At 55.2% G+C, this 20,257-nt stretch overlaps 7 protein-coding genes across 7 annotated transcripts; 5 read left to right on the top strand and 2 right to left on the bottom strand.

The window, feature by feature from the left end:
- Positions 1-1,671: 1,671 nt before the first annotated feature.
- EX895_001189 (uncharacterized protein) lies at positions 1,672-5,169 on the top strand (the record flags this gene model as incomplete). Its single annotated transcript, XM_029881789.1, has 1 exon — positions 1,672-5,169. The coding sequence occupies one exon, from the start codon at positions 1,672-1,674 to the stop codon at positions 5,167-5,169; it is 3,498 nt and encodes a 1,165-aa protein (XP_029741877.1).
- Positions 5,170-5,427: 258 nt separating this feature from the next.
- EX895_001188 (uncharacterized protein) lies at positions 5,428-6,302 on the bottom strand (the record flags this gene model as incomplete). The annotated part of the gene is made up of 2 exons (XM_029881788.1): positions 5,428-6,159; positions 6,240-6,302. The coding sequence occupies 2 exons, from the start codon at positions 6,300-6,302 to the stop codon at positions 5,428-5,430; spliced, it is 795 nt and encodes a 264-aa protein (XP_029741876.1).
- A 512-nt stretch (positions 6,303-6,814) lies between these two features.
- EX895_001187 (uncharacterized protein) lies at positions 6,815-10,273 on the bottom strand (the record flags this gene model as incomplete). The annotated part of the gene is made up of 1 exon (XM_029881787.1): positions 6,815-10,273. The coding sequence occupies one exon, from the start codon at positions 10,271-10,273 to the stop codon at positions 6,815-6,817; it is 3,459 nt and encodes a 1,152-aa protein (XP_029741875.1).
- A 548-nt stretch (positions 10,274-10,821) lies between these two features.
- Positions 10,822-11,925, top strand: EX895_001186 (uncharacterized protein; the record flags this gene model as incomplete). The annotated part of the gene is made up of 2 exons (XM_029881786.1): positions 10,822-11,685; positions 11,848-11,925. The coding sequence occupies 2 exons, from the start codon at positions 10,822-10,824 to the stop codon at positions 11,923-11,925; spliced, it is 942 nt and encodes a 313-aa protein (XP_029741874.1).
- Positions 11,926-15,403: 3,478 nt separating this feature from the next.
- Positions 15,404-16,051, top strand: EX895_001185 (uncharacterized protein; the record flags this gene model as incomplete). The annotated part of the gene is made up of 1 exon (XM_029881785.1): positions 15,404-16,051. One exon carries the CDS (start codon positions 15,404-15,406, stop codon positions 16,049-16,051), a length of 648 nt encoding a protein of 215 aa, XP_029741873.1.
- Positions 16,052-16,558: 507 nt separating this feature from the next.
- On the top strand, positions 16,559-17,704 carry EX895_001184 (uncharacterized protein; the record flags this gene model as incomplete). The annotated part of the gene is made up of 1 exon (XM_029881784.1): positions 16,559-17,704. The coding sequence occupies one exon, from the start codon at positions 16,559-16,561 to the stop codon at positions 17,702-17,704; it is 1,146 nt and encodes a 381-aa protein (XP_029741872.1).
- A 624-nt stretch (positions 17,705-18,328) lies between these two features.
- Positions 18,329-19,204, top strand: EX895_001183 (uncharacterized protein; the record flags this gene model as incomplete). Its single annotated transcript, XM_029881783.1, has 1 exon — positions 18,329-19,204. The coding sequence occupies one exon, from the start codon at positions 18,329-18,331 to the stop codon at positions 19,202-19,204; it is 876 nt and encodes a 291-aa protein (XP_029741871.1).
- Positions 19,205-20,257: the final 1,053 nt, after the last annotated feature.

Genomic DNA, 20,257 nt, shown 5'->3' with positions numbered 1-20,257 from the left:
CCATCTACAGCACGACAAACGACTGCTTCGTCTCTGGCCGTAGGATAGACCGGGCCCTATACAGGTCAGACATTCAGTCGCACGCGCTCCTAAGCTCGGAAGCTGACGCAATTTGTGAGCTTGCCGCACGTCGAAGGAGGCTTCTCCGCCACACTTATTACTACTACCTGCTCGACCACGGCGCTTTGTCCTCTCTGCGACATTGCCAGGTCAATCCGTGCAACTCGTAGTCCGCGTTCATCTCACCCCGGCACGGTGTCAGCTTCTCTGGCTTGTCGGGTGCTTGGCTGGCCAACGCCTGCCTTTCTGGTCATCGCAGGCTCGATTCATGTAGAGCCTCTTCTTTTCGACGCGGGGGAGCAGGGTCGAGCCAAAAGGTAAATCAAAAACAAAAACAAAAATAAGGTTGTGCAACAGGTCTGAAAAAACAGGCTCCGAAATTCACTGTCGGCAAGTGTGACCAAAATGACACAAGTTCGAGAAGAAAGTTAGCTTCGAAAAAAAAACTCCACATTCGATCCACACGCGACGCGGGCTCAACATCACGTGCCGCGATCGTCATCCTCAACGTCAACCTCAAGGAGAGGAGCACACTTGCTTCGAGGTCGAGCGGGAACAACGGCACGCATTCAACGTGAGGAGGAGGAGGATGGGTCAAGTGCCATGAGACTCACCACTCGAACACTCGTGTATCGATTGCACAGTCGGCTCTGAGTGTTCGAGTGCTCCATACGCAATGCAGGTAGAGACAAGCGAGGGCGAGTTCGCCGGGACAGACACCGCCAGAGAAATACAAAGACGCTTGAACCGACTTGCAAAAGAAAGCCAGAAGGGCGTGCAACAAAGCGCCTGTGCAAGGGGAGTGTCACCCACCCTTGACGGCTCGAACCGCATCTATTGGCCCCCACACGTCCTTGCCGTCTCTGGCTGGGTCTTTTTAATGGGAGGAGCGACGGAAGTTCCGCCGTCGGGTCGCGTGATTTCAATCGGGCTCGCGTTGAGTAGATTCGCGCTGCACCACGCGAAAATTCCCCACTGCGCCGCAAAGCCTTGGGAACCAACACCTTTTGTCAAACTGGACAGCTCGATGAGCGGGGTAGCCCATCCTCGTCTGCCTTCTGCTCTCCGAAGCAGCGTGAGCCCGACGGCGAGCAGCTTCCTTCCCAGCAAGCCAGCCAATCAGCCAGCTAGAAAGACGGCATCCATGTGTTGTATCATGCTGATCTGCACGACTCCACCCTATTAAGAAAAAAAAAGAAAACTCAGCCACAGCCGACCAAGTCAAGTGCGCATTGGTCCTTGCGCTACTCCTTCCACTTTCATCATCACCCTCATCACCACCTCGACGGTGGCTACACGTCAAGACCGACCTGTCTCTAGTACCATCCACTGGATCACCATCTCACTCGCACGGACAAGCAGGCTGTGTTCGCATCCCACACCCTTTCTCATGTCCGCCATCTGCTCTCCGCAATAGCCACCACCACCATCAATATCCTGAGCCAGGCGAAAACCACAGCATACACCTCCTTTTCAAGCGCATCGAGGCCAGTCAGTACAGGCGCATGCTCATCCTCACACTTGCTTCTCACCCGCTGCTCGCGCGAGCAGGCCCGAGCGCCGTCACACGATCTGCATCCGTAATCTGAACCCTCGCTGCTTCTCGCCACCATGCAGCCCCTCACTCATCTCAACCCGCTCTTGCACGCACAGCGTCTCAATCTTGTACATCACAAGACACCCGCGACAGCAGACAATGCCACCAACACCAGCATGTCTCCCCACCCCATCATTCCAGCCAAGCGGCGTCAACCACCCTCCACATCCTCTTTTGCACAACCAGAGGCATCCACCAGCGCATTGAAGACACCCGCACCTGTGACCACACCCGCAACCACATCCGCGTTTACCGCATCACCGTCTTCCCATGCGAAGAAGCCGCTTAAGAAGAAGGTTGCGTCTTCCAACGACGACACCCTTGCCACTCGAATGCAGCCCCGACTTTCCAAGACCTCGTGGCGCAGAGCCCAATCCTATCAACACGCAGATCTGAACGGTCCCTCTCGTCGAACCGTCCTCGAATGGTTGCCTCGCGAGGTCGTATTCATGATTCTCCACCTCCTCTCATTTCGTGACATTCAGAGCCTTGTTCGAGCCGACAAACGCTTACGTCCGCTCATCCACGCCAACTCTTTTTGTCCATGGAGAAAAACACTTTCTTCCTTCCTGCATCGTCAGCGTTTGTACGACGAGTCCATAGCGCTCGAAGAAGAATCTCTGTTCGACGCAAACGCAAACGCAAACGAGGATGACCGTGACAGCGATCACGAGGACCAAAACAACCCAACCGGCGCCAACCCAGCGGGACCTGACACTCACACCCACGCCGCTGATGTCGCCAATCCAGCACACGCGGATCAGTTGCAGATCGAACAAAACTTTCTCAAGGCATATACAGATCTTGTCGTCGCCTTACAGCTCAGAAGCGCCCCGACCGATCTACTTGAACTCGTCCCTTGCCTCACCCGACTCTGGCACGACCACCCCACCTTTGACCTCATCCGCAAATGGTGTCGTGACTTCGTCGTGGGCCGCACCACGGCCCATCAGCTCTTTGATGCCCTCGATCGCGTCGTTGCAGTCGAGGTTATATGCAGTGTCCGCCTGTATCTCGCTGTCGTAAGCATCACCCGCGCCTTCTCTCAGAATCTGGCCCCACTTCAATCGGTCCGTATTCTGGACTATGACTGCCGCACCGCCATCAATACCTTTTTCCAGCCTGATCGAATCCTACCCACACCGGGCACCCAGCTGTCGTTCCAACTCACTCATGAACAAGACCGCTTCGTGCGTCGGGACGTGCGCCCCGGCGAACTCGTCAAGGTGCAAGCATTTGCAGGTACGGGCAAAACTAGATCTCTTCTCGCCTATGCAGAGCGGCGTCCACACAAGCGCTTTCTCTATATTGCCTTCAACAAAGCCGCAGCAGAAGAGGCGCGTCGTCGCTTTCCGGAGCATGTCCAATGCCGCACCATGCACTCGGTCGCTCTCTGTCAAGTCGTACGTACAGCAGGACAGGAAATTGGGGACCTGCGAGCACGAGATGTGGTGCGTCTGCTTGGCGAGAGTCTTCCTGAAGGACAGCTGGTGCGCTCCCAAGCCATGGCCACCCAAGGAGGCGGACGTGATCACCGTCTCACGCCCACCGCCGTTGCCACCTACGTGCTCGCTACCCTCCAGCGCTTCTTTTACTCGGACGACACTACCATCAACCCCGACCGTCACGTCCCTACAAAAGTAGCCACCGACACCGATCTCAAGGTCCGCGCCGTGGCCAGATGCGCACAGGAGCTGTGGGACTCTATCCGACAGGGCTCCCCCGATCGCAATGGCAAGTCCGTCAGGTGTCCACACGACGCCTACGTCAAGCTGCTTCAGCTGCAAGCTCCGCATCATTCCGAGAACTTCTTCAGGGCCTTTGACGTGCTCCTGCTCGACGAGGCCCAGGATCTGTCGGCAGCCCAGGTCTCGATCCTACTGCGAGCCAAAAAGCATTGTGGCATCCTCATTGTTGGTGATGTTTTCCAGAAGATCTACGGCTTTCGCGGGGGTACCGCAAAGGCTTTCAATGAGCGTCTCTACCCATCTTCGGCCCACTTTCAGCTCACAAAAAGTTTCCGTTTTGGAAATGCAGTTGCCAAAATTGCCACCGAGATGCTCGGTCTTCGCAAGCCTGCGCCCTGGGAGAAGGCAGCCGCCAAGCCTGTTCTCACTGGCGCTCTAGGCATGGCCGACCGCGTCTATGCTGACGCCAGCGTGTTCCAGGCCCAGCTCGAACCACCACCGCCGACGACAGAGCCGACACAGGAGCACGATCATCAAAGCGTCGCGAACGGGGCACCAGCCGAGATGCAGCCTACACAAGCAGCAGCCATAGCAACAACCGAGGCCGACCAGATGGGAGAAGGGCGACACGCCGTGGCTCTCCAGGTCGGATCGGTGGGAAGGATTGGCCGTAGCGAAGAGCTGATCCCTCATACGCGCATCTTCCGATCCAATCGCATGCTCTGTCTCACTGCTTTGGCGCTATCCGCCTCGCTGCCGCAACCCCACCGTATCTTTCTCAAGACGAGCCAGGCGTTGCAGCCCGATGCCATCGTGACGCTGCTCCGCGACGCGCACATCCTCTACCACAATGACTCGAGGTCCATGTCGCGCAACTCGCTCTTGCGCGACTTTGCCAGCTGGAAGGACCTCGTGCAGCGCGTAGAGGCCGAAGGCTCGGGCGAGAGCAAGCTGAGTCTTGCAGTAGCGCTAGGTAGCCTCTTGGCGAGCAACGACTTTCTCGACCAGGTGGCTCAGCTGGAAACGCGCTTTGCAGACACTGAGGATGCGGCTACGGTGATTCTGACCACGGTGCATCAGGCCAAAGGTCTCGAATGGGACTGCGTCCATGTCGAGGACGACTTTCGGCCGGTGTTTGGCAGCGACAAGACGCAAAGAGTCGAGGTGGCGAGCTACTTGCATCAGGACGAGCTCAACCACCTCTATGTGGCTTTGACGCGCGCCAAGCGTCAGCTGGTGGTGAGCAAAGTGGTGCTGCAGTGGATCGCGGCGATGCGTGGATTGTATCGGTATAGACTTTTGACGAGCAACAGTCCTACGAGTCTGGGCAAGGCGGGGCTGTGTCCTCACTGCAATGCGTCCAAGCATCCGCTGGTGGTCAAGGAGCACCGGCTGGCATGTTTTGACTTTCTGAATCCACGATGCAACGATGCCGCCACCGGCTCGTCTCTGCAAAATGCTAGCGTTGGTGCGGTAACGGATCCAGCACCACTTACACAGGTTGTGGGGTGCACGGGCTGCCTCTCGGACTCCAATTCTGCTGTGCACATGGACTCGCTCATCGATCCCGATCTAGCCCTCTTCGTCGCAACTGCACCCAAGATCACTCGCCAACGTCCACACGCTCCAAAACAGTCTGATGCGGATACGAGCGCCAGCAGCGACAAGAAGGCGGCTACAGCGACGGCTGCTGCAGCAGCAGCGGCAGCGTTCAAAGTGGATTCGGCAAAGCATCCATTCTTAAAAGCGGACCATCGGTCGATGAAGTGGGCTATATGGCATCATGAGTATAAGCGGACGGTGTATGGGTGGTTTGAGGACTAGGAGGAAGGAATTATGATGGCAGGGAGGGCAAGGATGGAGGAAGGAACGAAGGAAAAGGGGAGGAACCGATGGGGAAGAAAGGAGATATTTGTATCTGTGTCATTTTTCACTCAGCCACGGTAAAGCAGGCCATGCACTTGCAGACATGCAGTATATACACACAGCAGCTCATCGCAGTCATACGCAGTCGAGATTCCAGGCATGCGAATAACAAAACCGCGATTTGCATTGGTACACCGAGCCAGCCAGTGCAAAGCATTATACGCCAGACATGCCAAACATGCCAGTAGCGTCTCGCACCCTTGCGACGTCGCTGGCGGTCAAGTGGTGTTTCTGGCTGAGGAAGAAGTCTTCAAAGATGCGGTCGATCTCTGCGTCGCCCGGGGCTCTGCCGCCAGGGCCACCGGGGGATGCGGCGCCGGCTTCGACGCTGGGTCCGGAGAACTGGAGTTCGAGGTACGACCTGAGGCCGGTCCAGAACTCGGTGGAGCGGATCTTATGTTCGTGCAGGCGCGAGATGCTGGGGCTGAGCGGCGCAGGCACTGCTGTGCCGGGGTACTGCGTTGCGCCCGCTCCTGCCTGTGCGCCTGGTGTCAGCGGCTTGGCGTTGCGACCGCCCGAGAGCGTCTCGTCATCGGTGGTGAGCGTGAGCTCCGGAATCGACACGCCTGACGCCGTGCGGTTGTGCGACGGTCGCGAGCCGCTGGTGATGATCGGCGCTGGGTGGAGGTCCGCGCTGGTGGCCTTTGCTGGCGCGGCAGGGGTGGAAGTGGTGCTGGAGGTGGCGGCGTTGTTAGCGAAAGACGACATCGACTCGTACTGCGCGACCGTGTACGTCTTTTGCGAGAACGCGTGCAGCTGCGCAATCTCGTCCTTGAGCAGCTCGTTCACCATCCGGTGTCGTTTGAGTGTGTTGAGGCCTTGGAAGGCATCGCTGACGATGACCACGTCGTATGCTTGGCCGCAGCCACCAGAGACGTCCGAAACCACCTGGAGGAGGGAGAAAGGCAGCATGACGAGTTAGCACTACGGCCAAATTTGGGGTGCGAGATGATTTGACAATGACTTACCAAAGTAGAGACGTTCTGAACCTTTTGACGGATAGCCGTCTCGAGTTCCTGTGATGATACCATATCTGCGTGCGAATCTAGGGCCTTGCTGTTCGTTGTTAGAATTAGGACTGTGGGGGTTCCCAAGAGATTGCCTTGTGATCTTGCTCCGTTCGCGCTGTAGTGGTGGCTGCGATGACGGTGGTGGTGCGAATGCAAGGCTGTCGACCAAAGCTCAGAGAGGGTTGATTGACTGGTCGGTGCGGTGCAGTCGTTGCTATCTGATTTCGAGATTTTTTAGACGCTCCAGCGCGAAATGTGACAGGTGAGCGAGGCGAGAGACACTGCGAGCGCGTCGGATTGGCAATATTGTGGAACACGGAATTTTCCTTTTTCAACGGGCGGAGTGCACAGCGAGGCTGATGAGGAATGCGCATTCGCAGACTGGCTCGTGAGCCTTATGTAATCAATTATCATTCTCAAAGTTTAGTAGCACACGTCCTCGCACACGCCTGGGCCACCATGACTCGTAATCAGCACCGCCACCATCCGCCTTGGCATGCAATTTTTTTTCGAGCACGAGGCGCTTCGCGTTACTACTCGGCCCGCATGCGCTTGGACTGGCCTATTGCGTAGCCTCGGTAAAACGGCTTGGGGCACCATGGCTCCTCGCCTTGCGTAGGTATCCCGTCAAACATGGGCATGAAGCCTCCCAACTCGTGGAGCTGTCTGCGTGCCTGCTCTCGACCTTGATTGTCGAGACTGTGCACGGCATCGATGAAATCCGTCTCGAATCGATTGGTGCCCAGATAGCTGAGTCCAAACATGGTTGGCATCAGTCCGCGGGCGTCGCCTTCGAGCCTGCCCAGCACTGGATAACGCTCAGCATCCAAGCCGGACACGTAAATGTTGTAGCGCGTTTGCTGCTGCTGCTCTTGATGATCCTCTTGCTTTGGCTTGCTTGCGCGTGGTGCCGACATCTTGAGTAACGACGGTGTTCTTGATGGCCCTCGAAGGTCAAGGTAAAGCTCCAGAGTGGTAGTAGATGATGACGACGTCAAGGCCACTTGTCCTTGTTCTTGCTCTTGCCCTTGTGGTGCTGGCTCTTGCTGGTGCTCGTGCTGGTGCTGCTGCTGGTGCTTGCACTCGCCAAGATTAACGTCAGCTATGTTCACCGCTGACAGGGTTGGTCCCAGCGGATCGGGGAAATTAGGACTGTAAAGTTCGTTCTTGACCTGAATGGCAACAAATGACAGCTGATTGATTTGGAATGGTTCATCGCCAATAGGAACGCTTTCCGAATTGTACAAGGGTATCAGCAGATCCCAGCCTTCTTGATTTGCCGGACCGCGCATCGCTGCATGTCGAAGCCAGAAGTGAGCAAGCAGATTGCGGTCGAGCGTCTTGGACATCTTGACCTGTTTGGGAAGAGCGGCGACGTGCTTGAAGTTGAGCCACTGACTTTTGCACCATGCCCTAAAGTCTTTGCTGACCTGAGGAGAGTACAGTGGCGCTTGCTTTGGATCGGCAGCAGGAACGCGCGGATCGTACTCGTTGCCGATCAAGATATCAAGCCATCGATCAAGCCGGACCAGACCCATGGTACACGCATACCTGTCCGGGAAAGCGTCGTCAAACCCAACCTGGAGAAAATCGTCCTTGTATGCTTCGCCGGCGGCAAAGTCGGAAGCCATGCTGCAGATGAGGTGAGCGCCTTCTTCGCCCTCAAGTCCAACTTGCAGGCCGACAGCAGCACGAGCGGAAGCCAGGGTCATGATGGCCGTGGACCATTTGAGGCCAATTTTGCTTGGCTCGTGTCGGAAGGACCATGCAGCGGCTACACTGAGCGGGGGCTCGCTGACAACGTGCGACTTGACAACATTGGAATTAGGCAGGACCTTTTCGATGAAACGGAGGTGGTACGAGACCTGGTTTTTGACAAACTCCTGCCATGTCACTTGTTCTGAAAGGCACGAGTAGCCCATGGGAACTCGCTGAAGGACTAGGGCCATGATTGGTTGGAAGGCGGCGCTGTCCAATGGCTGGCTTGGTTTGGGAAGCTTGTCCGGCCAGCGCTGCGAAGTGGAGCCGACAAGCTTGCCTATGATGGCGTGGCAGCGCAGCATGTAGTCACGGTCTCGGAAGAGCTCACTGTCGTTCCAAAGAGGACGGCCAAGCTTGGGTATCATGAGGTTGAGACGGCGAAGGCTGCAATGGCCTGCCTCGATGTCCTTGCAGAGTTGGATGGCTTCGTGGCGTGTCGGATGAACATCGAGTGGCAGCGCAGTAAAGGGGATGGGCAGCTGATGCGTACCAGTAAATAGATCGGTCCTGCCTGATGCGGCCGAGGCAGCTCTACCGGCCACGGGTGAAATCTTGCTGTTGGTGTCGATGAGAAAGATCCAGGTGCGCTTGGGCTCGGCATAGTTCCACAGGCGACGTACATGGGGCAAGAGCGGTTCGATGCTGCCACACTCGTCTAGGGCGAGGTAAAAGATGACTTCTTCGTCCAGCTGGTCAGTTTCGACCAGCCTCTCAAGCTCGAGCAGTGCGGGGCGGATGATGTTACGTGCCATCTGTGCTGGTGCAGCTTCAACTGCTTGCGGCTTGGGCATGGGCTCGGCGTTGGCAGCATTGGCAAAGGCGAGGATTTCAGATATTATCTTTTTGCGGGCGTTGTGAGCCGTGAGTAGCGAGACAAAGTCGGTCTGGGCTTGGCTGAGTTCGAGGTGCAAAGATTGCGGATACAGGTTCACGCTCGTCCCGCCTTGGTCGACTTGGGATCGAGGTAACAGGTTGAGGTGACAAAACGTGGCAACGTGTGGACAAAATCTTTTGGGCGGATCGAGAGCCAGGTTTTCGAGAAAGCCGCGCTTGAGTGAGGTGGACAGGACAAAGACGACCGTCTTCCAACAGAGCGAAGATGAGGGCAACGGGTGCTGATTGGTAGAAGCCTGTCCTTTTGGTTGCGATGAGTGTGCAAACGAGTGACAGCAGCCCGAGAGGTGCATGAGCCGTGCAAGATAGAGCTTGAGGGTGGTGCAATATGCTGCTAGGAAGTTGGCGAGCCTGAAATGCACCACGCGGTCTTCGTCGCCTGTCTTGGCCTTGTCAGGCTTGGCCACGGCGTCGAGGCAAGCTTGCATGTAGCCGTAGACCAGAGAATCCTGCGGAGGGAACGAGACGGACTCGTTCGGGGTATCATGACGAAGGCAGAGGAGGAGTCCGGGATGCTTTGCGCCGAGATGGACGCACATCTTGGTCTTGCCAAATCCGGAGGATTGGAGAATGGGGATGACACGGGCAAAGTAGGGTAAAGTGGGTTGCTGATCGGTGCTAGGCTGCACCGAGCTGTTCTTTGAAGGTGCATGGGTGGTGAAAGAATGCCGTGAATGGACGCCCAGGTGGAAGACCAGCCGATCGACGGCGGGCCCAAGGAAGGTAGTGCTGAAGGCTCGCTGGACTTGCTGCGCGCGATGCTCGACCTCGAGCGCGGCTGGAGGTGGAGCAGGTCTGAACACAAGCGGGATCAAGAGCTCGAGGCATTCCGGAGGCGCACAAGGTGGGTGGCCGAGACTACCAAGAGACTGCTTGATGCGATCGTGGACAATGGCGCTAGGCTGTGCTGGATGGAGTTGATAGAGCATAGCCTGATCATCATCGTCAGAGCGCTGCAGCTGGAAAACGTCCTGCAGCACGTGGGCGGGCAGGTGGCGTGCAGACTCGTGGAGAGCATGTTGGACTAGCTGCATGAAGCGAGATCTGGCGGGGTCAAGCAGCAATGCGAGGAAGATGCCATAAAGCTCATCATCTTCGGGAGCGTGCTGGTGGAACATGGTCGCCAGGGTTGTTGCAAACGGCACGACAATGCTGGGATCACGGTCAGGCATGCGCCGAATCACCTCTTTGCACATACTGTTGTACTCTTGATGCCGACGTGCGGGACTCGATTGGTGCAAAGCGAACAGGTCATCTTGTTGGAGGGCAGCATCGCCAACAGCAAAACCAGACTGATTGGCCGCGGCAGAATTGGGTGGGGTTTTGGACTCGACCATGTCGCGTGAGCCGCGATGCTGAGCTGTGATGCTGAACCAGGATGCTGAGAACCATGCCAAGGTAGGTGGATGGTGGCCGTGCTGATTACGAGTCAAGATCCGAACTGAGCTTTGTAGCTGGGCCCAAATTTAGTGGCCAAGGCGCGCAGCCCGCAAAGATTGATGAGGATGACAAGGGATTACATAATCACATTGTTTAGCGGCGGTGCGCTTGCCTTTCCTACACCGAACTTGCTACGCATTGTTCAGCACCATCCACTTTCCAAACACGTCGGTCGAGGCACCGTTTCTTCACTGGACTCGTTTGCATGCTGAGTATGGACCGCTCGTTCAGGTGCTGAATCAGACTCATCACCTGTCGCGACAGTCGCGGACAAGCTTACCTTCCGCATCCGAGCAGCAGACACAGCGCAGTCACCATCTGTCTCAATTTGCGAGTGGCGACGCTACCGAGAGGGCTGGCGCCGCCGCGCTGTCGTCTGGGCTGGCCCTCCTTGTCTCGATACACGACAACTCGCCGCACCCACGCAAGCATCTCGTCGGAAGCTATGTCCACCGCAGGATCATCTTCTGCCGCTCCAAGACGCATTGCTTGCGTTCAGCTCGACTCGAAGCATGCCGACGTGGCTCGCAACACCGACACTGTTCTCAGTCTTGTCTCTGAAGCGATAGTTCAAAGGAAGTCGACTCCCATCCACCTTCTTGTGCTTCCGGAACTCGCACTCACCGGCTACGTTTTCAAGAACAGAGAAGAAATCGACCCTTTACTCGAAGACGCTCGCACGTTTGAGTCTCCTGCACCTCTTGACAACGTAGCCACTTTCACTTCTGCATGCAAGGCTTCTTGTCTCTCAGCGAAACAGCCGAGCCTGACCCTCGCTGCTCATCTCGCCGGAAAGCTTCATTGCCACGTCGTAATAGGCTTCCCGGAGGTCGGCTCACTGCCGCAGAACAGCGAGGATGCACAAGCCAGCGGTATCACCCATCCACCCTTCGATGCTAGACCCAGACCCGTCCAGGATGAAACCGTTATCGAGCAAGCAGATCGAGACTACGCCTTCAACTCGGCTGCCCTTGTCGCTCCCGATGGCTCCCTCAAGCACGTCTTCCGCAAGCACTTTCTGTATGAAACGGACGAGGTGTGGGCATCCCAAGGAAGTGGATTCCAAGCCATCCATCTGCCTCTGCTCGGCAACGTGTGCGTAGGCATCTGCATGGACCTCAACCCCTTTCAGTTCCAAACGCCCTTTGAAAGCTGCGAGCTCACTTCGTTCTGCAGAAACAACAACGTCGATCTTCTCGTCATGCCCATGGCATGGTTGCTCCCAAAGGATGAACAGGAAGAGCGTGCCAAGCTCGATGCGAATGAACAGACCCCTGCACCGAGTCTCTCGACCATCAACTATTGGGCTGTGCGATGCCGCCCCCTTTTCGATCCAGATTGTTCCTCTGCCAATGAGTCAACATGCTCGACAAGAGGCAACTTGAAACAAACACATCTCATTGCCACGAATCGGTGTGGGACGGAAGCAACCTCGACGTTTGCGGGCTCCTCTTGCATACTCCAAATGAAGGTTGGCAATCGTCCCCTATTGCTCGATAGTCTTGGTACCACCGAGCAGGCTTGCCTCGTGGTCGAGCTGCCAGCTTGAGAGGTCAACGAGGAAGCCCGATTCGCTGGAGAAAGGCGCTGCTCTTTTCGTTTCTTGCTCCTTTGTTCCCCACCTCGACCCATCTCTTGGCCGCTCTCGCCGACTTACGACGAGAGTTTGTCTTTCCAATCATGCTCTTGCTTCGCACATTGCTCAGCGTAATTCGTGCGCTTGTGATGGCCGCACTCGCCTTCATCTTCGAATACAACCTTCGAGACCGCCTTAGAAATGGCTGGACGAGCGCAAAACGAGCAGATTGACGTGACAATGGAGGTAGAGGCAGTCCACACAAAAGTGAGAGAGGTAAGAATTGCTATGACATGTTCGGTACGGGGATTCAAGCCAACATTGGCGCGACTGGAAGGCCAGAGAGTTAGCAAGGGTGCGAGGTGTCAGCTTACTCAATCACGGCTCTCAGCTGTAACCCACCCGAGGGCCACCATTTAGGATGGGTTCGAGTAGACCAAGCTTGGCACCCTGCAGCGCTTTCATGCAGGGCACCGTCGCAAGCCAGACAAACCTCAGCTCTTCATATGCGTCTGCTGCAAGGCGAGATAAATCTGTTCCACGACTCCGTGGTCTTGTCCCCTCGCTCGAGATGATAACCCCTCGAATTCTCGACAACGATTCCCGTCCCGTAAGATAAATTTGGATGCAGCGTCAGCGCTGTTGTCACTACCGTCGTATATAGTTTCAGCCAGGCGGGGCTGCACCAAGGAATGGGCCCGTCCGTCCCTTTCTCACATTGCTCTGAGGGTTGAGGTATGCGGAGCCTACGCTGGCTCGTGTTCGGCCGCTTTCTCAGAGACGCAGTAAGGCGAATTTCTCAGAGAAGCAGTAAGGCGGTACTTCTGCACTGAGCCCAAGTGCCGAAACAAGTCTGCGAAGCAATCCCAGTGCTTGCCCTTCTTGTATTCACAGCTATAAAAGGGTAATGGGGTCTTCAGTTCAATCACGCTCGATCAGCACAGCAGCACCCTCTAAAGCTCCTCGGACTCCCTCTGCAGCCGGTAATGAGGCCAACCCACTTCCCCCTTTTTAGCTTCATCGCGACGTGTTGCTTTTCTTGCAGACCTGCACGACTATGTTTCAACCGGAGCCAGGTGTCGGCTCTAGCAATGCCGAACCAAGCTCTCCTCAGGCCGGTCCCAGCTCTAGCAATGCTGGAGCCGGCTCTTCCTATTTGACTGCAAACTATCCGCGTATGAATTGACCCCCGGATGTTGAGCGATATAACCTGCCCCCCTCTTGGCCACAGGCTGCGCCACCGCGAACATCTCCGCAGCAAGTTGGGCAACTGCCTCCGCCTGACCTTAACGAAGAAGGAAAGCTAAGGCTTGCACCTCCGCTCGACAGATACTACGAATACCTCCCATACGGAGAGGTCAATAAATTACAGCCGAGCGATCGATCGCTACGCGATCCTAAACTTCCCTTCTACAAGTCTACGCCAATCTTCTCCGTCGAGAATGATGTGAGGCCTGTCAAGCAAGCTCTCAAAGACTATGGCAGTGTGGCCATCATCGAGCCGTACGTCACGAGGTCGGTGTGGATCCAATTCGGCGAAAACACTGTATATTCGAGAGAGTCTACGGAATCGTATGATGTAGCCGCGGTGTTTGCTTTGCCCTCGAATGTTCACGAGCTCAGAAAGGTCTTGTTGGGCCAATACCAACGCGCTCTCGAACCGGAATCGGTCGATCATCTGCCGCATGCACTTGGCAAACCCATCCTCGCAGGCGCTCAAGCAACTCTGCCACAAATGTACACAGCATCCCGACAAGACAGAAGAGGTTTTAATATTACAGTAGGACAATCGAAGAGGATCATATTGATCCAACCCTGGACAGACTTGTTGTTTGAGATGGCCGCCACAAAAGATTTGGAGGAGGTCGACCGGGTCTTGCAGGCATACTCAGCGGATAGAGTCAAGTACGGGCAAACCTTCGCCTCGATCAGGTGGGGTCGACCACTAGAGCAACTTCCCGAGCTAGCTGCAGTGCTACACATGCCGCCTATGAGGAACCAGGATGCACCTGTAATCAACAGCGATGCAACTCGTGACGAGATGCTCGATGCCCTTCGCACACACAGGCGCTTTCGACTTCGCGATTCTGACAAAGTTTACAAGGTCAAGATGATGCGAAATCCTGCTTCTCGTTTCGCTCGAGCGATTGTCACCATCAAGGATCCAGCCACAAAAGGCTTGGGACGGCTCTTTTCAAACTTGAAGATTGGTGAATAGATGGCTGGATCACAGTCTTTTGATTCAGAATACGGCTTCGTTTACAAAGCGTTTACCCTGTAGATCATGAACAAGTCTCGTTTGCCCTTGCGAACCCCTTCCTACTGCTAAATTGAGCTGGGTTACAGCGGAAGGACCGCTCATGTGTGACAAAGTCGAGGAAACCATTCCGGTAAATCAAGTACGAATAGGCGAACGAAAGAAACCGGCCTTGAAGGCACAGCCCACGTTCGTCGAAGTTCCTTCTTTCAAATTAAGCGAAGAACGGGATGGTCACCATGGACGAAGGACTTGCATAGCGCGCTAGGAACACTCACCGACCTATGAAGGTAGCCAATAAGGGAAAGACAAATGTTTTATACTCCCCGCCGTCTGCTAGGCAACGGGCGCAGCTGTGGGTATATGCGCGACCTCGAGCAGAGACGGTGGTGTCCGAAAAGGTAAAAGGCAAAGCGTCTGTGGGTGTGAGATGAACAGAGTGGGCGGGTGTGATGTCTTAGGCAAAGCTCGCAAAGCAACCCGGTGGGAGCGGTGACGTGCTCGACTCGTCTGAAACTCATAAAGAGGGGGCTTCTTCCCATCTGGTTCCATCGATCAAGTCTTCATCACACTGACCAGTGTATTCTCAGAACAGCATAGTGCCCTTCAACGCAGCCAAGCATGAGGGTAGTTCTCCCTATCTTGTCTAGCATAATCGCATTTTTTGCCGTCGTGCTGCTCCTTGCGCAGATTTGTACGGCTGGCGGCTTTGGCGACGCCGATGTCGGTTCCAGCAGCGCGCCGGCTGCCGGCTCTCCACCTCCACCACCAGCAGATTCGCCATTGTTGTCGTCGATAAATACGCCAGCATCATCATCGCCGCGTCCTTCTCAGCTTCCTGAGCCGGATGTTATTCCTAGCAGAGATCATTTGGTCTACAATCCACCCCCGGTCGACAGGTACTGGGAGTGGCTGGACTTCAACAGGATCCAAGGCTTACGAAAAACTCGACGTTTTTATTGGTCTATCAATGGGCCTATGCTGCAGAACGCTGGACTACCTTTCTACGAAGGCATGCCTCTGTTGTCCGTCAAAACGAATCCCAGCGTTGTCGAGCAAGCTTTGAAGGATTACGGCAGGGTAGCAATCGTCGACAGAAAAACCAACCAGGCGAGCGTCATCAAGCTAAGGACAGACAGGCTTCAAGTCGAGAGACCTGAAACTAGGTTGCCGCGGATTTTGACCTTATACAAGATGGACCCTGGCGTTCACTATGTCAAGAAAGCTTTGGAGAATCCGTCTATTTCTATGCCCGAAGAAGGAGCTCTCGACCATCTTCCATGGACACAAGGTCGACCCATCATGATGTCCGGTGAAGAGATGCTGACCGACATGCAGGCAGCCGCAAGGATAGGCAGCAAAGCATTTTGGCTTGCTGATCCCGTTCATGGCTATCTGTCAATCAAACCCTCGACCGGGGACATCTACCTGCCACCGAGCACTCAGGATGCAGCCGATGTCGAACAAGTTGTGCGCAGGTACAAATCCTACCAGAACACGTATGGCAACGGCTTTGCCTTGGTACGATGGGGTCCGCCGCTCGACCTCGAGGCGTTTTATCGCTCGCAGAGAGGGGCTCCTAGCCTCAAAGACTACCCACGCTTTGCTTCAAATTCGGGCACACGAGAACAGATGATCGAAGCTCTCCGAAGATACGGGCGCTTCCGTCTCTACAAGAAGCTCCCCGATGGATCCCGCAAGGCTTACAAGGTCAAATTGGAGCGCGAAGCCCCTTCTGCCCGCACTTCTCCATTGCGACTCTCCGTCGACGAACTGACCGCAGAAGAACGCCTTCAAGAAGAGTTGTATTCAATGATGAGAAAGATTCGTCTTCCCGTATAAGAAGTTCGAAAACCAAGTTTCAGATGTTCAATGCTCAATGATGTGCTGTCCAGTTTCCCTTGCCTTCGAGCCAGTAGAAAGTTCGACCGCTGATTCTTGCTTAACAATCCGCCAGCCAGCCTTGCGTGTGATGAAGTTGAAGGAAGAGTACGCTTCGCTTGTTCCGCCAGAGGCACCTGATGCAGTGCGGTCAAGCAGCTCACACACACGGCCGAGGCACGGAAAGAGTGAACAAATACAATAGCAAAAGAGACTCGGGCTCAGTTTTAGGGCCGATCTAGGCCCACATGTTACCGCTCACCAGGCGGGGCGGTGGGTGATGAACGCCTGCTCAGCATGCAACTTGATTCGGTGTGGAACCCCGGTGCGCGACCGACTTGTCTCGACATGTATAAATGAGATGACATTTCATGAGCCACCTGAATCTTTTGCCAACCACATCAGACCTCAATCAAGGAACCACTACATCGGAAAGCACACGTACGGTACTCCTCACCACAGCCAAGCATGAGACCGCATCTCCCCACCATCCTCAACGTGGTCGCTTTCTTGGCGAGCGTGTCGCTCTGGTCGCAGAGCTGCACTGCTGCCGACTTTATGGTAGCAGACGACCCTTCCAGCTCCTCAACTCTGCCGCAGGCACAGAGGAGATGGCCAAGTTTGTTCCAGAATCGACCAAATGTAGCAACATACAGAAGCAACTACCTCAGTGCCGAGAGGATCGCTCGAGTAGTGCGCAGTACTGCTTTGTATCAGGACCCTCGGATGCCTTTGGACGGAAACACGCCAATCTTGAATATCCTGACTCTTCCGGACCAGGTTGCACAGACGCTTGTCGATTACGAAAGTGTCGTTCTCCTCGACACATTGCACAGAAGTGCGGTGTATATCGAACTGCAAGACGGAAAACTCTCGCAGCGAGACGCAACTCGGGAAGGCGTGCAGAGGCTGTTAACATTGTTTGGAATGGACCCCAACGTCCACATAGTCCAGAAAGTCATATCGGATCGGCTGTCGTATATTGACTCGACGCTTGAAAGATACGAAGAGGTCGCTGGATTGCCGCACGCCCAAGGAGTTCCCATGTTGACAGCCAATCACGACACCTACGAGAATATGCTTGCCGCGTCAACACAAGGCCACAGATCCTTCTGGCTTCCGCACGAAGGAAACTACATCCTGATCCGTCCATGGGAAGAACCATTGTTCGAACGAACCCGCCGCCATGCAGCAAAGGAACTCAGACGTGTACGAGAAGGCTTCTTGACGGCCGAAAACACCTACGGGAGGGCATACGCCGGGCTCATTTGGGGTCAACCACTACCGCCTGACACCTGGCCGCACCCTGCACAAATCGAGCCTCCCAACATTGTCGATTATCCGCGTTTTGGTTCGCATTCAGCCAGTCACCGAGAGCTGATTCAGGCGCTTCAAGCGCACGGGCGATTGCGCCTCTACATCACCTCGATCGCCCAAGGTGGTCCTAAACAAGATTCTGTTTTCAAGGTATGGTTGGAGCCCGCACACGGTCAACATCCAGTGCGTGTTTCCATTGAAGAGCTAGACAAGAAGAAGATCCTCGCCGAAAAGGCGTTGGCAATTGTGAGAAAGTTCAAGCTGCCAGAAAAGCTCGCTCAGCTGCGATACTATTGAAATGCAAATGTCCATGCCCAGTACTCGGGATCTCGCAACTTCTCCCAGCACTCCAGCAAATGAGCTGTGTGGTGATATGCTTGAAGAATACCGCTGTTGCTCACAAGACAAAGATGGCGTGTGAAGAGTGCACGCTTTGTCCGGAAGCTTCGAGCTAGGCTGGATGCGGCACCGGCTCTTCATCAAGGTCCGGATGGCGTGGCGGTCACGAGGCGGATGAGAGTGAACTGGGGATGGCTTTTTTTATTCGTGTGCTTTGCTAACCCCCCCTGCCACAACACTATTGGTAATGAGGTCCCTGGCGGCCTCACCCACGCATAGAAAGCTCGTATGGGAGTCGAATCAGATGACCGATCCTGCTCGGATGCATATCTCCGGATTCAGCACATGAAGCTGCGAAAAGGAGTTACTGTTGAAGGAACAGATCTCGCTAGCGAGACAAGACCGTCGCTGGAACAGGTTCCGGGTCTTGTGACGCTCTGGTTGGTGGAGTCTCGCAGACATCACCGCTCCTTCGAGGAACTCAGCAGGTGCGACTTATAAAGGGACGAAAGGAGGAAGGCAATGGGGTGCAAGTGAGTCGAAGAACTGCCGGACCACACCGAGCCGTCATTCTACTCGAACATGATTCGATCACTTAGGCACAAAGCATCGTTCCTCGCTGTGCTCTTCGTCGCTGCTTGTAGCGTCTCTGATGCCCTGGCTCTCTCGGCTGCCTCGATCTTGGACAAAAGGGGACTGGAATTTCAGTTGCTAGGCACATCGTCTCCGACTTCGACCCGCATCTTGACCGCCACTGCCCCACGACGCTCCCCTTACGACGACTCACCCATCTCGTTCGACGACATTATTCAAGGTCACTTCCTGCCAGTGCCGATCTCGCAGACGCGCATCGCGCACATCATCGAGGGCAACCAGTACCCCGAAACGCTCCTGTTCGCAGATGTACCTCAACCCAATTGGGCACCGATCGTCGATCTGACGCAGCCGCAGTCGTTCCGATCGCTCAACGCGCTCCTCCAACGCTACCGCCACCTTCACATCTATCGCAACCGATTCGGCGCCAACTCTGGGGAATTCGACTCGATCGTCTTGCTGACTGGTCGATCGCCCAAGGTCCCGGCAATCAATATCGCTGCTGGAGCACGTGTCTTTGGTCTCAACGAGAGGATTCGAGAGATGGAGTCCATAAGACGTCGCTACGGCATGAATGTCGCATGGGCCAGGTTCCATAGCTTGTTTAGACCGATCGAGGGCGAGCAAGCTAACGCCCGTGCCGCTAGCAAGACTTGGGCAGATATTGTGGCATCGCCATTCGTTCATTCGGTCGGTATGCTCGGAATTGAGCTCAGACAGCACCTGGATCACTTCAGGATGGGCAAGTTCTTGAGCATCGATGGAAGCCATGTCTTGGGGATCCGCATCAGCCCAGAGGGTGTGGCTGAGCACTACGAACAGGCGCTCCACCAGTTTTTGGTTCCCCTGCGACGGGAACCGTAGCCGTCGCATTAGTCTCACAAAGCTGTGGTCAGTTACAACTCGATAAGTGTGTTTCAATCTAATAACATCCGGCTTTGTTGCTAAGTCCTAACCTTCTCCATATGCATGCATGCATCCATGAGCTTTGTCCCGAACCGCAATTCGTCTTTGTTCTGCTCTGTGCGTGGCAGTTCTTTCCTTTGCCCACAGTTTTGTTCTGCACATTAGCATGAGATGAACACAGTTGATTCCACTGGCACACACTGGCTAGGGAGCTGAGCGCACTGGCATGAAGCGTAAGCAAGATCATGCCCCTGTCAGAACACACAGCAAATGGTGGTTAAAGTGGCTGTAGCGCAAGAGTGTGCAAGAGGAGCTTTGAAAGGTGTAAAGAGACGAGAGCTCGAAGGTATGTGTCATAACGCCTTGCTTTACAGTCTCTTGGATAGGATTTCGAGGGCCACGTACGTGATAATGCCCACCTCTAGCCGTCTCACAGGACCTCAAACCATCGTCTCCATCTCTTCGCGAGCTGCCTCTCCATTTCTCAAGCTCGACGAGATAGAGACGACTTTCTGTGTGCTCGACGCTACTTAGTTCTACGCCTTGCCTTTCGAGTCTCGACTTCATCTTGAGCAATCTATGGTTTGTTTGAATGCAGTCACGATTTGAGTCAGACTTCGGTGTTGAGCTCTTTTGTGTTGTCTCAAAGTTGTTCGTTCGAGATACAGCGATGTCAAGACGGCGGGAAGGCGGTGGGAATGTGGTGGGGATCGTGGTGGGATAGCGGGCCTGTGGGTTTTCTCAGGGCGGCGTCAGCAATGCTTTGTGACTTCTTGAACCGGCCTGGCTGTTGACCACGTACGCCGGCAAAGCTCAGTATAGCTCGATAAGGCCCCACCCAGTGTCCAGCGGAACACGTTATAAAAACGCGCGATGCCGCCCCGTCCATCAGCATCACGTTCCTAACAGCAGCTGGATCATCTGCTCGCCTCTCGCTCGGTCCATTCATTCCTCAGCACTCCTGACTCGGTACACACTCCTTCACATCACTCCTCTCCTCCTAGTCTACGA

Source organism: Sporisorium graminicola, chromosome SGRAM_10, assembly GCF_005498985.1.
Source record: "Sporisorium graminicola strain CBS 10092 chromosome SGRAM_10, whole genome shotgun sequence".
Classification (NCBI taxonomy): domain Eukaryota; kingdom Fungi; phylum Basidiomycota; class Ustilaginomycetes; order Ustilaginales; family Ustilaginaceae; genus Sporisorium; species Sporisorium graminicola.
Note: the sequence above shows the minus strand (reverse complement) of the source record. Positions and strands in the feature narration are given on the sequence as shown.